The sequence below is a fragment of the Seriola lalandi genome, unplaced genomic scaffold, assembly GCF_002814215.2.
Source record: "Seriola lalandi dorsalis isolate HSWRI2012SDOR001 ecotype SW California unplaced genomic scaffold, Sedor1 jcf7180002053835, whole genome shotgun sequence".
Taxonomy (NCBI): Eukaryota; Metazoa; Chordata; class Actinopteri; order Carangiformes; family Carangidae; genus Seriola; species Seriola lalandi.
In genome coordinates, this window is record NW_019524388.1 from 489,768 (window position 1) to 502,968 (window position 13,201).

The following is a 13,201-nucleotide window of genomic DNA, read 5'->3' on the forward strand; positions in this document are numbered from 1 at the left end:
TTAATAAGGTCTAGAGTCTGCTCTGTGCCGCAGGGACTCACAGCTTAGGCGATGGGCTTACCTCAGAATGAAACCAATCTGTTTAGCCTGCTCTTCTCCCCTGCAAAACGCTCCATTTTCTCTGTCCATAAAGTTAAATGACATTTTCCTCCCGGCACCCTTATGCCATGTCAAGTACCTCCAGAGATGTTGCAGGCCGACCTTAGTGTCACAGAGTGTGTGTGTTGAGTGAGAAAGAGACCTCTGAAGGCAGAAGCAAACATGGAGACATCCACATTTCAACCCTGTACTGCTTGAGGGGCCTGCTTTTATCAGAAGACAGCAGCTTTGACAACATCAGTGGTGAAAGCAGTCCAGACAAAGGGATATTAGACTTGAAACATGGGTGTTTTGTTTATTTATGAACCAGTAGGCCTCTTCAGACAGATGGGAAATGATGAGGGAATGACTCACTGTGAATGGCAGTTTTTTTTTTTTCCCCTTCTGAATGCATTTGATATTTTGAGTTGCTATATTTGTACTATAGAGCGCAATAAGTGATCTGATTTTTCAAAGTAAATCTTGAACAGAACTCTACCCACACACACACCAAATGGCTCATCGGCCTGCCATAAATGACTGATAAGATGTTCCTTCTTTGCTTGGAAGGACAGAGTAACACTTCCACTCAGTTTACCCTCTATCTCTGTCTATTTAGGGGTCTAGCTGCCTGCCAGAAGTAGCTCGGGACTGTGTCCAAACATAATCATGATATTAGCTAGATCCTTATTTATGTGTCCCTACCCCTTCCATTTCTCCTCTCTCTCTCGCTCTCTCTCTCTCTCTTGCTCTCTCACACATGCACACACATCTCTCTCATCCTTCTGCTCAGCCCTATTACATATGCATCCATCCTTCCCACTCCACACATTTCCAATCTTCCCCAGTTAGCTACAACAAACATTACATTTACATATTGATTTCGCAGTTTTAGTCAATGTAAATATGCTGTCATTACAGTAAATTTGAGCTTCTGTTAACATAAGCTCGTCCAGATCTGCACAGATTAAGGGTGTGATTGCATAATTAATGTGTGCGCTACATATTAATTCCCCCATCCCTCTCTTTCTCTCAACTCTTCCTCCTCTCCTTGGGTTCTGAGCCCTGATTAAGTGGCTGCTTCGGCCCTTAAGCCTCCCATTGATATTCAGCCTCACAAACCCAGCGTTTGCTCAAAACGCTACTTAACCTCACAGCTTATTGTAAATGAAGCTTCCAAAAGTTGATTCCCCCACCTCCTCCTCTCTACGTGAAACACACAAAGTGTCTACGTTTGCATCGTTCACAGACAGCGTCTCTGTCACTGCTGTAAGCAACTGAGCAACTATGATGCCAGTCCAGAAACTCTGCTCTTTTAGGCCTCTTGGACAGGTCGTGTCTCCGCTGCCATGTCTGTGCTCAAGAAGTACATGGCATCCACTGTGATCCCATAGACATCTCAGACCAGTGGTTGCATCTGCCCACCAATGTTGCATGTTTCTCATACTTTGAGTCAAAAAAGATTTTTAACATATTATTATGAATGAATAGACTGATTTATAGATTATTTGGTGGTCCACTTTTTCATTCTGTTGGAGGTGAGATATTATGGGATGTCATGTGGCATGTTGTAATAATATTCATTTCAACTAAAGCTGAAGAATCTCTCACCATGTTAAAACTGATGCAGATGGAGATAGTGGCATAGTTTAGGAGTGTTGCATAGTCATACATTCATCAACAGCTTACAGTAGCCTGCATTATATATGAACAGATAAGAATTATAATTGATATAACTGTAATGACAATATAGTCATTATCATTATGTCAGTTACAGAAGACAGGCAGTGACTGTGAAGTAGCTAAATACAGCAGTAATCCAGCAGCATCTGCTGAAGAGGTACTGTATCATGATGCACAATAATGGCTCTTGATTATGTGCTTCTTAAGCTTGAGAAAGAAAGTAGTTAAAGAGCTGGTCCTTGACTTGCTGCATTGTCGACTCAACTGAACTTAACAACTGAAAACTGATGGGGAGTTGGCTCTGTTTCACAAAACAAATATGTTTTGAAAGACAGAAATCTGACTGGCAAAGTATTTGTGGAGTCATTGATAAAGGTCAACAACCCCAGTGAAACCTGCAGATTTGGTAGTTAGTTTTACAACTGTATTGTATTTCACAGTTAAATATTCGTTTATTAGCACTAAGGCAGACTGATGGACTCCATGCTGTTACTTTGCAGGTGGTCATAGCTGTGGTAACCTGCTGTGCTGAGCGCAGCTTTGGCCAGGCTTGTTAAGACACAACCAGTGAAGTGGGCGACTAGCCCCCTGAGGAGGCACCCACCTCGCAGCAGGCTGCCACTAGTTGACAAGTTTCAGCTTGCCCTTTCCTTGACTCAGTCGCTCTTAGTGATAATGTTTGTTTTTCTTTGCCCCCCCCCCTTCCCTTTTCCTCTTGTTGGGTCATAGTTCTGCTTCCCCTCTTTAATTTGTTTTTTTTTCTCCATCACTTTCTGTTCTTGATTTATTTTACTGGGTTCATCCCTTTTTCTTACTATTTCAATTTTTCCCTCCTCATTTAGTGGTCTCCAAGAGTCGTTAAACCAGAACTTCCTGCTGGTCATCAGTCACCGCGAGGCCCAGAGGGACTACAGCCTCAACTTCCCCGGCTCCAGAACCATACAGGAGGTATGACACCAGCATGCACAGAGACACAGACCATGCAGGACATCACAAAGTCAATTCATATGCACAGACGCACACAAAGGGCCTCAGTAACTCACCCACAGACTCTCACATACATAATATTATCGTACCTGATTCTGGTTTCCCATAACGCAGCTTTCATTCCATTTGCCAAACATTGCTAGTCTATCTCAGCCATCGATTCATTATTCATCACAAATGATCACATTTCCAAGCACATAATTACTCTCACAGCTGTACAACCCCCTCTTTTTCTCCCCACTCCCCCTATACTGCGTCTTTCTCCTTCTCTCTCAGCAGTCTCAGCAGTCTAGGAGGCGGTTTAAATGACTGAACATTGTTTGATCTAGGCATGCAGGAGCAATGGAAAGAGACAGAGTCCATTCATTTTCTTCATCTGAAACTAAACAGTAGATTTGGCAGCCTATGAAACATTTATAGTTACTCATACTGGAGCCAGTGTGAAGGCAGTACACCTCTCTGTCTATCAGTTATTGCTATCACAGCTGCAAACGGATTAAAGGCTGAAGAGCATGAAAATATATTTGTGTGCTTGCCTATGTAGATGAGTAAGCATGTTTGTATATTTGGGCTCATGTGAGCACTCACCTACACACACATATGGGTATTACCGGCCTGTACGGGTCCTGCTATACTCCCCCCACCCCCGCACTTTGCTGAGGGAGACCTGAGCAGGCATCATATATTATTCACAGCGGGTAGCCTGCCGTCACAGGTGAGAGGAAATAAGCTCCCCAAAGACTGATCAGCTAGGACAGAGAAGAACTGCTCTTGATTTTAGTTCGCATGTAAATGAAGTAGTCATTATTTGCACCAAATATTGTATATGCGATTGGAAATATCACTCTTTAGTTTTCGTTCCTATGGTGGCTGGGCAGTTTGATTTCCTGTTTTTTAGTTTGGTTATCCTTTATGGTCTTCATGTTTCACACTGAGTCTATTTACTCTCAGGCAGCAGTAAAAGGTGTTCCTGCTCTTTTGCTCATGGCAGTGTAGGTGAAGATTACACTAATAATAATGAGGCTACTAGCAGGGCTTGTAATGGTGCAAATTGAACAGATTAGTACATCCAACATCTGAACTGGAGGAGGCGGTTTGCCTCCCTGGTTTTCTACCTCTCCTCCCTCACTCTTTCCTTTTTCTCCTCCCTCCGTCATCTCTCTCTTTCTCTCTCACTCTTTTCTTAGGCAGATGGTTTTGATGAGCACCCACTGTGAACCTTAAGTGTTTCTGCTGGGATTACAAACACTGGGGAGGGGTTCCTGCGGTGTGGGAGGGGGGAACCATGGACACAGAAAGGAGGCAAAGGACTGTTGGCTTGGTGGGGGTGCTGTAAGAGGCCATAGGGGATAGAGAAGGGACAATGTGGGCTTAAACAGGCCTCCATGTCGTGGTCTTTTCCTTACGCATGCTTGTCCTTAGGCATCTCAAGGCCCCCTGCAGTGAAAATGAGGCCCAGAACTTTAACCTGCATAGATCTGGACTCTGTTTGCCCCATGTTGGCCATGCTCTTTATATATTTACTCTTTGGCAAGGGAACAGGCTTCTTTCCTTCTTTATTACTGTAATGTTTTAGGAAATAATATATCATTAAACCACGTCTATACACCATTTAGGGACTGATTCAGATGGTTCAGTGGTCTGTGTGTAGATCTACAGGTGCAAGTATAATCACTACAGGCGTAAGTGAGCTCAGTGGTGTTGCTTTTGAATAACTTATGATGTTCATAGAAAAGACAAAGAGTTATACTATGGAAACCTGAGAAAAAACAATAGTAAGATACAAACAAAAGGGGGAGTAGTGTATTTCTGTTATCATAACAAGACTTAAGAATGCAACAAAGAAGTAACACCATATTCAGCCTGCCTGACTCCCCTTTCTCCTCATACTGTGTCCACTCACAGACACATATGGACTCCACTACAGAGCACCTTTCTCTCCCCATTCTCCCTTTTGTCTTAGATGAAGACTAGCCGATGGTCCCTGCTTGTGCATATCAATAGGGATAGAGTCCTGTCTTCTTGTTTGTCTTTACCAAAGGCTCTGGCTTTGCCTTGTGGCTCTCAGGGAACTGCCCTTGCCCCTCCCTTTCTATCCCTTCATTCTCCATCTTTCTATCCCAATGTCCCCTCTGTACCTTCTTTCTTCTCCATCTCTAGAGCACAGGGCTGTGTAGACTCTGATTGGCATTACCAGACAAGAGTGTGGGGGTAAGTTGCTGGCTAGCTTCTGAGCTAAGCTGGAGAACAAATGTTTGCCAGGGAAGTAGAGGGTAGAATAGGGATGGCTGCTGGGTCCTGAGCTGTCCGTGACCAGACCAGTTGTCCTGGGGATTTCCCTCCTCTACTGCCCCCCGGGGCTGGTCCTGGGCCCCATCCCTGCTCCGCAGCTGGGAGACATATAGGAACCAAATGCAGACAGAGCTACAGAGCTGAGAAAAAGAAGGCTGGATCGAAAAGGGAATGAAAGAAAGGCATCTGGTGCCTAGGGGAGATGAAGAAAGAGAGCGAGAGAGAGCTTGTGACTGTTTAACGGAAACCTTTCCTTCTCTTTGATTTGCTTCCAGCCAGGGATTACAGGCAATTGGCATTTACAATGATTGGATCATTAATTTTGCCGTGAGGCATATTGCCAGCAGCTCAGCACCACAGCCAGTCTAGCTAATGTTGTGTATAACTGGCTCGTACACCCCTGCCTCATCTCAACATGAACAGCAGCACACAAATCAGCAGCACTGTATTTGATTTAAATCCTCCTCTGCTCTGTTTTCCTTTACATTTTAGCTTTTTTATGTGCAGGTCAGGTTGATAGATTAATTTCATGAGTTTCTTATGAGTCTTTCTGCTTATTAAGATACACAGCCCATTGTCATATATTGACATTCCTCCAGTACTCTATTGTTTTAGGTCAAACAGGTTTTAGCTGGTTATTGTAAGTAGGAATTTGTTATGTAAAATGTGTTCCATGGAGTCAAGGATTAAATATAATTGTTTTTGATTTGTTGCAGTCTAACTTATCAGTAAGATTGCTATTTTGGCAGACAGGGGGCAGCATTAGACAGTATTGCTACCTCTATGGTTGCTGCTGTGGCCAACACATGCATTGCTTTGTAGCCGGGGACTACAGCAAAGACTTCGACTACCTGGAGAGGCTAGGGCAAGGCATTGTGTCACCGTGTTATTCGTTTACTGTATCCTGTAACTTACTTTATTTTTCTGTGATATGGTTGCATCAGATTCTCATAATTGCACCATACTTTTCATAAGACCAGAGAAGACCAATGTAAATATCTAGCTACAGATTCTGGTGGTGTAGTTTCAGGTGGGCAGGCCTGCTGTGTAGCTGTGTTTTCTTTTTGTGGTGAGATCAGGTTGTCTTCTGCCAGGTGTCTTTTGCTGTCTGTCTCCACTCTCCTCCTTCTCCTCCTCCTCCTCCTCCTCCTTCTCCTCCACCTCTCACCTCCACTCTCTCTGTGGTGGGCGTTAGTTTGTTGTTTCTCTGATGCTGCTTTAACCTCTGACTGCAGCCTCTTCATTACTAGTGTTTATGCCTCTCCTTTCCTCCCTTTTCCCCTCTATTCATCGGCCGGCCAGCCGGTCAGTCAAATCCCTGTAGTCCGGCTGGTCAAACATAGATATTACACTCTGTAATAACACTGGCCACCCGCTCTGACCCTAGCCTGCTATCCTGGCCATAGCTTCTCTTCATAAGGATAGGCACCGAGCAGTGTGGTGTGGGATTTACGATAGTAAGACAAAGGACTGTGCCATTCATTTATTATTGTTCTTTTATTTTTTTTCTCAGTTTGTTTGTACTGCAGATTGCTTTGCTGTGCCAGGCTGAGCACAAGTAAATATCATTTCTTTGAGAGATTGATAACTTATATGTACTGTTGCCCTGATAAAGGGATAAATTCAGATTTAGATATAGTCATTTCTTGAAACAGGCCATTATGTGCCTGTGGTTTTAGAAACCCACACAAGTACATATACAGATGCAAATTGTCGTAACATTAGAGTGTTAAGGTTCAAGAGCCCAAGCAAAGTCTGCCCCCACAGTCTTCATAGTTCAGTGTTTTGCAGCTGCTTTCCTGCTTTGCTTGACATTGGCTTTGACTTTGTGTTTGTAGCGTTCTTTAAGTTTCCACCTCCATGATCAGTAGCCCTGCATATGCCCAAGGATCCATCTCTCCTCAGTGCTTTTTACAAAGACAGGATTTGACCCGTGTGTGGAGGGATCTTTGTTCCACAATAGACAGTTTTCTCAGCATCAGTGTCCAGCCCTGCGGGCCCGAATGGCAGACTTCTACTGAACAAATCCATTCAAATCCACGGCCGCCAGCGCTCAGACGCCGACGGGGCTTTGATCAGCTTCGGCTGGCGCACATCAGGCTGGCGTTAGGGCTTTAAACCAACAACCCACTGGACGGTGTAACACGGCGCTCGGTGGGACAGGCGTTGCTGGCTGCTAACTGTTTAAAAGCACGGAATGTTATTAAGTGATGCAGATACAGCGTCCGCGCATGAATGGGAGAAGAGAAATACTGTTCATTTCAGAGCGTGGGGCTGTTGTTGCTGGGCATTAGCTGTGGCATCTGAAGAATGCTGATAACACTGGCTGTGTTTTTTTTTTTTTTCACCTCCTCCCTGCTTTTGTCTCATCTTCTCCTTAGTTCTTTGCCTCCACCCTAGTTTTACCTCATGCTGCTGAATAGAGAGTACTTGATGGAAAAGGAATATTTTCTAATTATAATGCTGATAAGACAGTTGCTTTTACAGATGGGATTGTAAAGAGAGTTGTAAAACTCCTAGTGGAGAGTCAAAGTTGAACTAGTTCTCATGTTTTTTAACCCTTTTTTACTAATGTTGTGCAAATCCAATTTTTGTAATTGAATGTACAGTAATAATTTTAACTTTGTTTGCAGGTGAAGAGGAATATTTCAGACTTGACCAACATCCCAGTCCGGCATCAACAGTGGGAGGGATGGCCTGCGTCAGCATCTGATGATTCTGTAAGAGGCACACACACACAAACACAATCCAAAATTGAGACTTGTTAGCCAGACGTACTATAACAGTTCTAAAGGAAAAATCTAACCTGTCCTCACTTTGTTGTGTACTGTAAATGCTGTCTGGCATGTTGCCCTCAATGGTTCTTTGATCCAAGATTTTGGTCTTAAAGATAATTAGAAATCAGTACAGATTAAAATACATGGTTTACAGATAATTAAATTGTATTATTTTAATAATTGCAAAGAGGAGTGGAAACTGTTCCACACTATGTGTCTGTATCTAATCCATGCCATCCATGCCGAAGCATAAAAATAAGATGTTGAAGCTAATTAAGATGTCAAAGATGGTTCCCATCCTGTGTCCTCTATCTGTGGACATTAAAGCTCACATCATTGAGTCCCGCTGACCTCTCCCGTACCAGGGTCGCTCTTCCCAGCCATTCACCCTGCACACAGTCAAGCTGATCAGAAGCGGCCCTCATACAGAACCTTGAGGAACCTCTGACCCCTTTTGTCTCACCCCTTCTTTGACAGCATATGTGTTCCCATGCTAATTGTATGGGATGGTTTATCATGCAACATTGGGGAGCTGTTGTGTACACATTCTTGTGTTAACCCCTAGCTAACGTTTTCCTTTTAGATCTATGTGATTGCTGTTTAGTTTAGAGTATTCATATTGTCTTTGTTTCTTTTTTTCTGAGTGTTGTCATATGTGCCCTATGCCAAAATTGGCTCTACTGTAGCAATTAGACGAGTTTCTATTTATGTTCTATTTTATGTTTCAAAAACTGCAATGAACACGAGTCATAGTGGTGACTCAAAGTAAAGCTTTTAAGCAGAGAAAGCAAATATATTGTACCATTAATGTGCTTGAAAGGGCAAAGGATAAAAGGTTATGCATCCTTTCACTACACAACATTGTTTGCTTTATTTTGTTCCATTCCATCTCACAGCAGGCAATTGTAAACCCGTTAACCACCAAACAATATCATGGTTAGCATTATTTTTGTAGACATCCACTTATGTGATCAGTAAACAGCCTGGGATAGCAACAGAAATCTTAATTCAGATCTGAACAATCTGAATGACTAACTTGAGTTTTGAGTGAACATGCTTGTGTATTATGGGAAAAAATTTGTTACTTTTCCAGTTTGCAACCACAACATGCAGTTTGAACTTTATGACTTTCCTCTTCACATTAACAGAGGAAGAGAGCTAACCAATTACATTTTTTAAAATTGAGTTCAAGTTGTTGCTGTGTCCAGCTGCAGTAGATTGAACTGGAACAGGAACAATGATCAAATCAATTACTTATTACTTATTTTTGAATACACATTGTGTTTCCCTTGCCTGAATACCTTTGTACTTCTTTTTTCTAATGTGACACTAATGAATGGAAACATCATTACATCGTGAAGCCTGAAAATATTTAATAACTCATTCCACTTTAAATTTCTTTTCCTCTATGATCTCAAATAACTAATAGCTGTTATTAATATTTCAAAAATCAGTTGTGCACTCACCAAGCACTTTATTAAGAACACATGTACAACTGATTACTCATGCACTTATCCAAGTGCCAATCGTGGTGGCAGTGCAGTACATAAAATCATACGGATACAGGTCAGAAGCTTCAATTAAGTCCACATCAAACATCAAAATGGGGAAAAAATGTGATCTCAGTGACTTTGACCATGGCACTGCTGACAGTTTCTAGAGTTTTTACTCAGAATGTTGCCAAAAACAAAAAACATCCAGTGAGCAGCAGTAGTTTTGTGGACAGAAACACCTTGTTGATAATAAAGGTCAGAGGAGAACGGGCAGACTGGTTGGAGCTGACAGAAAGGCTATGGTTACTCAGATAACCATGATTTACAACTGTAGTGAGCAGAAAAGCATCTCAGAAAGCACATGTCAAACCTTGAGGTAGATGGGCTACAACAGCAGAAGACCACATCAGTTCCACTCCTGTCAGCCAACAACAGAAATCTGAGGCTGCAGTGGGCACAAGCTCACAAACACTGGAAAGTTGACAACTGGAAAAATGTAGCCTGGTCTGATGGATCTGGATCTCTGCTCAGCCACGCACAATATAGGGTCCGAATTTGGCATCAACAGCATGAATCCATTAACCCAACCTTCCTTATGTCAACAGTTCAGGCTGTTGGTCATAGTGTAATGGTGTGGGGAATGTTTTCTTGGCACATTTGGGTCCCGTTAATACCAGCCATCGTTTCAATGCTACAATCTATGTGAGTATTGTTGCTGACCATGTGCCTTCATGGCCACAATTTACCATTTTCTAATGGCTACTTCCAGCATGATGGTGCAACATGTAACAAAGGTAGAATGGGAGATTGGCAGCATGAATGTGCAGCTGACAAATCTGCAGAAATTATGTGATGCAGTTGTGTCAACATGGAGCAGAAACTCAAGGGACTGTTTCCAAAATCTTGTGGAATTCATGCTACAAAGAAATGAGGCTGTTTTCAGAGGAGCATGAGGCCGTACCCAGTGTTAGTATGGTGTTCCTAATAAAGTGCTCAGTGAGAGTGAGAGATTTTTAAGTATGTATAAAATAAATAAATACACTGATTTTTGTAAATTTATGAGTGGTGTTAAAGCATTCTGATGTATTTCATTTGCAAAACATGTGACCTAACGCAGGGATGTTTGTGAATTCCATTGCAAAGTAAGCCCTACCAATCTCAATTTAGTGTTAAGATAAGTAAGGATAAAGTACAATAATTCTTTTATCTTTTTTGTGATCTGTTATCAGCCATAGGTAGCTGATGGATATGATGGCCAGGGATCATGAATAGGTTGCAGCTCATTGTGGCATCATAGGCCCAGTCGGCACCCGGCTAACACACATCTGCAGCGTCTGTGTTTCCTGGATGAGGAGATATTAAAAAGCACAGAGACAGAAGTGTAATAATGGCCTCTGCTCTAGCCACCGCTCTCTTATTGAAACGTCTGAAGGTATTAACAGAGAAAGCCCAGGGCTTGGCTGGCCTAGCAGGCGGGTAGGGAGCCAGTATTAGTGTCTAGCTCATTAGCCCAGTCTCATCTCCCGGGTTTGGACCAATAAACATGGCAGCCAGAGGCCCCAGATTACGTTTAGCTCTGCACACGAGCCCGCTTGCAGTGGAATCGATTACTACTTAACTCTGCTTTGCCTTTAAGTGTGTGATAAAACTGTGTTTGCCTGCTTGCATTTGTGTTTGTGTGTATATTTGCATTTGTGTATTTGCAAATGTGCCTGTCTTACTAAACATACTGTGTCTCAGGCTGTCTATCAAATCTCAATACTTAGTTTTGCTAATATTATAGTTTCTTGTTATTTGCAGTATTATAACGTTTGATATGTGGTTTAAATGTAAAAATAAATGTTTTTTTCAGAGAGAAATTAGTTTGAATAAATAAATAATTTTGATATAGGTGCAGAAACTCCAGTATTGTATTGGCAACAGCATCAAAAAAAATTTTCCACAAAACTCAGCACTTACTGTGACAATGTTAGTGCAGTTGCTTCTAGTGAGATTGCTATAGTAATTGAGTTGATAGATCCATGTTCGTTTCTAAGATATGGTTGGTTGCTCATAAATTGTATAAAAAAAAAAGAAAAAAAAAAGTTGTAGGCAAGAAGATCAGCTGAGTATCTTCTGTTGTTCATATGTTCTGAGAAAGTTGTTTGAGTTGTATTGTTAGAGCGTAGGAAATTAGTTTGTTATAAAGACATTCTCACCTTTCAGGGAAACTAATAGTTATGTGTTGCGTCACCCTCCCTGATACAGTCCACTCAATGTCTCTCATTGTTTATTGTGCTCTGAATTATTCAAGGCCTTATGGTGAGTTGAAACTGGATCAGGATGGATAATGCTCAAATAGCAGTGGACAAAACAACAGTTTATTGAGAGCACTGTGTTATTGTATGTGGTGTTGGACTAAGGAAGTTTGAATGTGAAAGGAAGTGGTGCAAAGTGTAGTTGAAGCAGTAGCAACGTGAGGTGTTGCTCATTTTTAGCGGGCAGATTGTGTTGACCGGGGTCAAGTAGTTATTTGAATGTTTCTTAGTGTTAATGTAGCATAGGTAAATCACAACACTATAAAAACATTAACTTCAATAATACTTTATCTATGTTACAACACATTTTTTAATCTTCATCAACTTCTGCATTGTTAGCCACAAATGTTGCTGTTGATATGAACAATTTGAACTGGTAAGCATATCAGACCCAGTTATATCTTTTTATTTTCTTGCTTGCTTAATATACTGTATGATGCTAATGTAACATTTACCTAAAACACACCTGACACGTGAAAGTCCACCTGTCACTTATTAGTCAGCATTTCAAATCTTTCTTGAGCACATTTTTAGGTGCTGTAATTCTATTGTTCCTCTCAGATTAATCAGAAGACAGTTTGTACTATTTATCAGACTAGCCAAGTAGAGGATCATATGGGGAAGCACACTGTCTTTTTGTGTGTGTTTGTTTTGGCATTTCTTTTCATTTTCATGGGTTTACTGCATCACAACAGTCATGATAGTACTGGAAAAGTCCTCCATCAGAGAGAAGTACACTTGTTGGACTTTGCTATAGTTAAAACTTGATGGAATTCATTTAACTCCAAGTAGATTAAAACAAATACTCTGGCATTATTTTCAAATACCATCATCTAGCTCTGCCTTCAAATTCATCCTGATTCTTGTGGTTTTGGCAAAGCTGTTTCCGAGCAGTGCTGAAGATGTTGACAGAGGTCTTGGCAACAGTTGACTTGAGAGGCCTACAGAACGTTAACTTCCTGTGCTGTTTGAAAGACGCTGATTGAGGCTCTTCCTCTGCCTCCTCCGTCTCCCTCTCCTCTTCTAGCCCTTCGCCTAAACAATACAGCAAGGAGAGTTCCCAGACAGGCCTCATCTCATTGGAGCTGTTTTGATTGGCAGTCTACTCTCCACACCTGTTGGAGTGATTGACAGCCAGTGGGACATCCTTATTATATCCCCTCATCTTTTCACCCACCACCACCCACCCTTCCTTCTCAGTCAGTAATTGCTGACATTTATGCAGTGTTTCATGGTGTTTGCTAATGTATTAATGCTGTGGAGCCTCGGAGAGGTGCCTTGCCTTATAGGCCAGCACCTCCCTCCATTTCCCAGCTGGCATTAATGGAATCCTCTTCTACCTGATAGGGGCCTATGAAACTGAAGGTATATTGAGGGGGGGCCAGGTTGTTTCCGTAGCAACGAGGCTCAGCCGTAAGCTCCGGCAGAGCCCCCCTCCCTTGTGTAACTGAAGGCTGCCTTCAGGTGACATTCAGCATTGAGTTAGTCTGTCTGTCTCATTTTCTAACATTTCTTATGCTTTCTTTTAAGCACCCATCTCAATGAAATATTTTTTGAGGGGGGGGTGCTCTTCATCATAAGCACCTTTTAGACA

The 13,201-nt window shown here is 42.1% G+C and overlaps 1 protein-coding gene across 1 annotated transcript in view; it reads left to right on the plus strand.

Annotated features, from left to right (window-relative positions):
* The window catches only part of faf1 (Fas (TNFRSF6) associated factor 1), a 59,134-nt gene that overhangs the window by 13,672 nt on the left and 32,261 nt on the right, over positions 1-13,201 (plus strand). The window contains exons 7-8 of the mRNA XM_023401930.2: positions 2,604-2,709; positions 7,674-7,760. Of these exons, the coding sequence (XP_023257698.1) occupies positions 2,604-2,709; positions 7,674-7,760 (193 nt within the window). The remainder of the gene's footprint in view (positions 1-2,603; positions 2,710-7,673; positions 7,761-13,201) is intronic.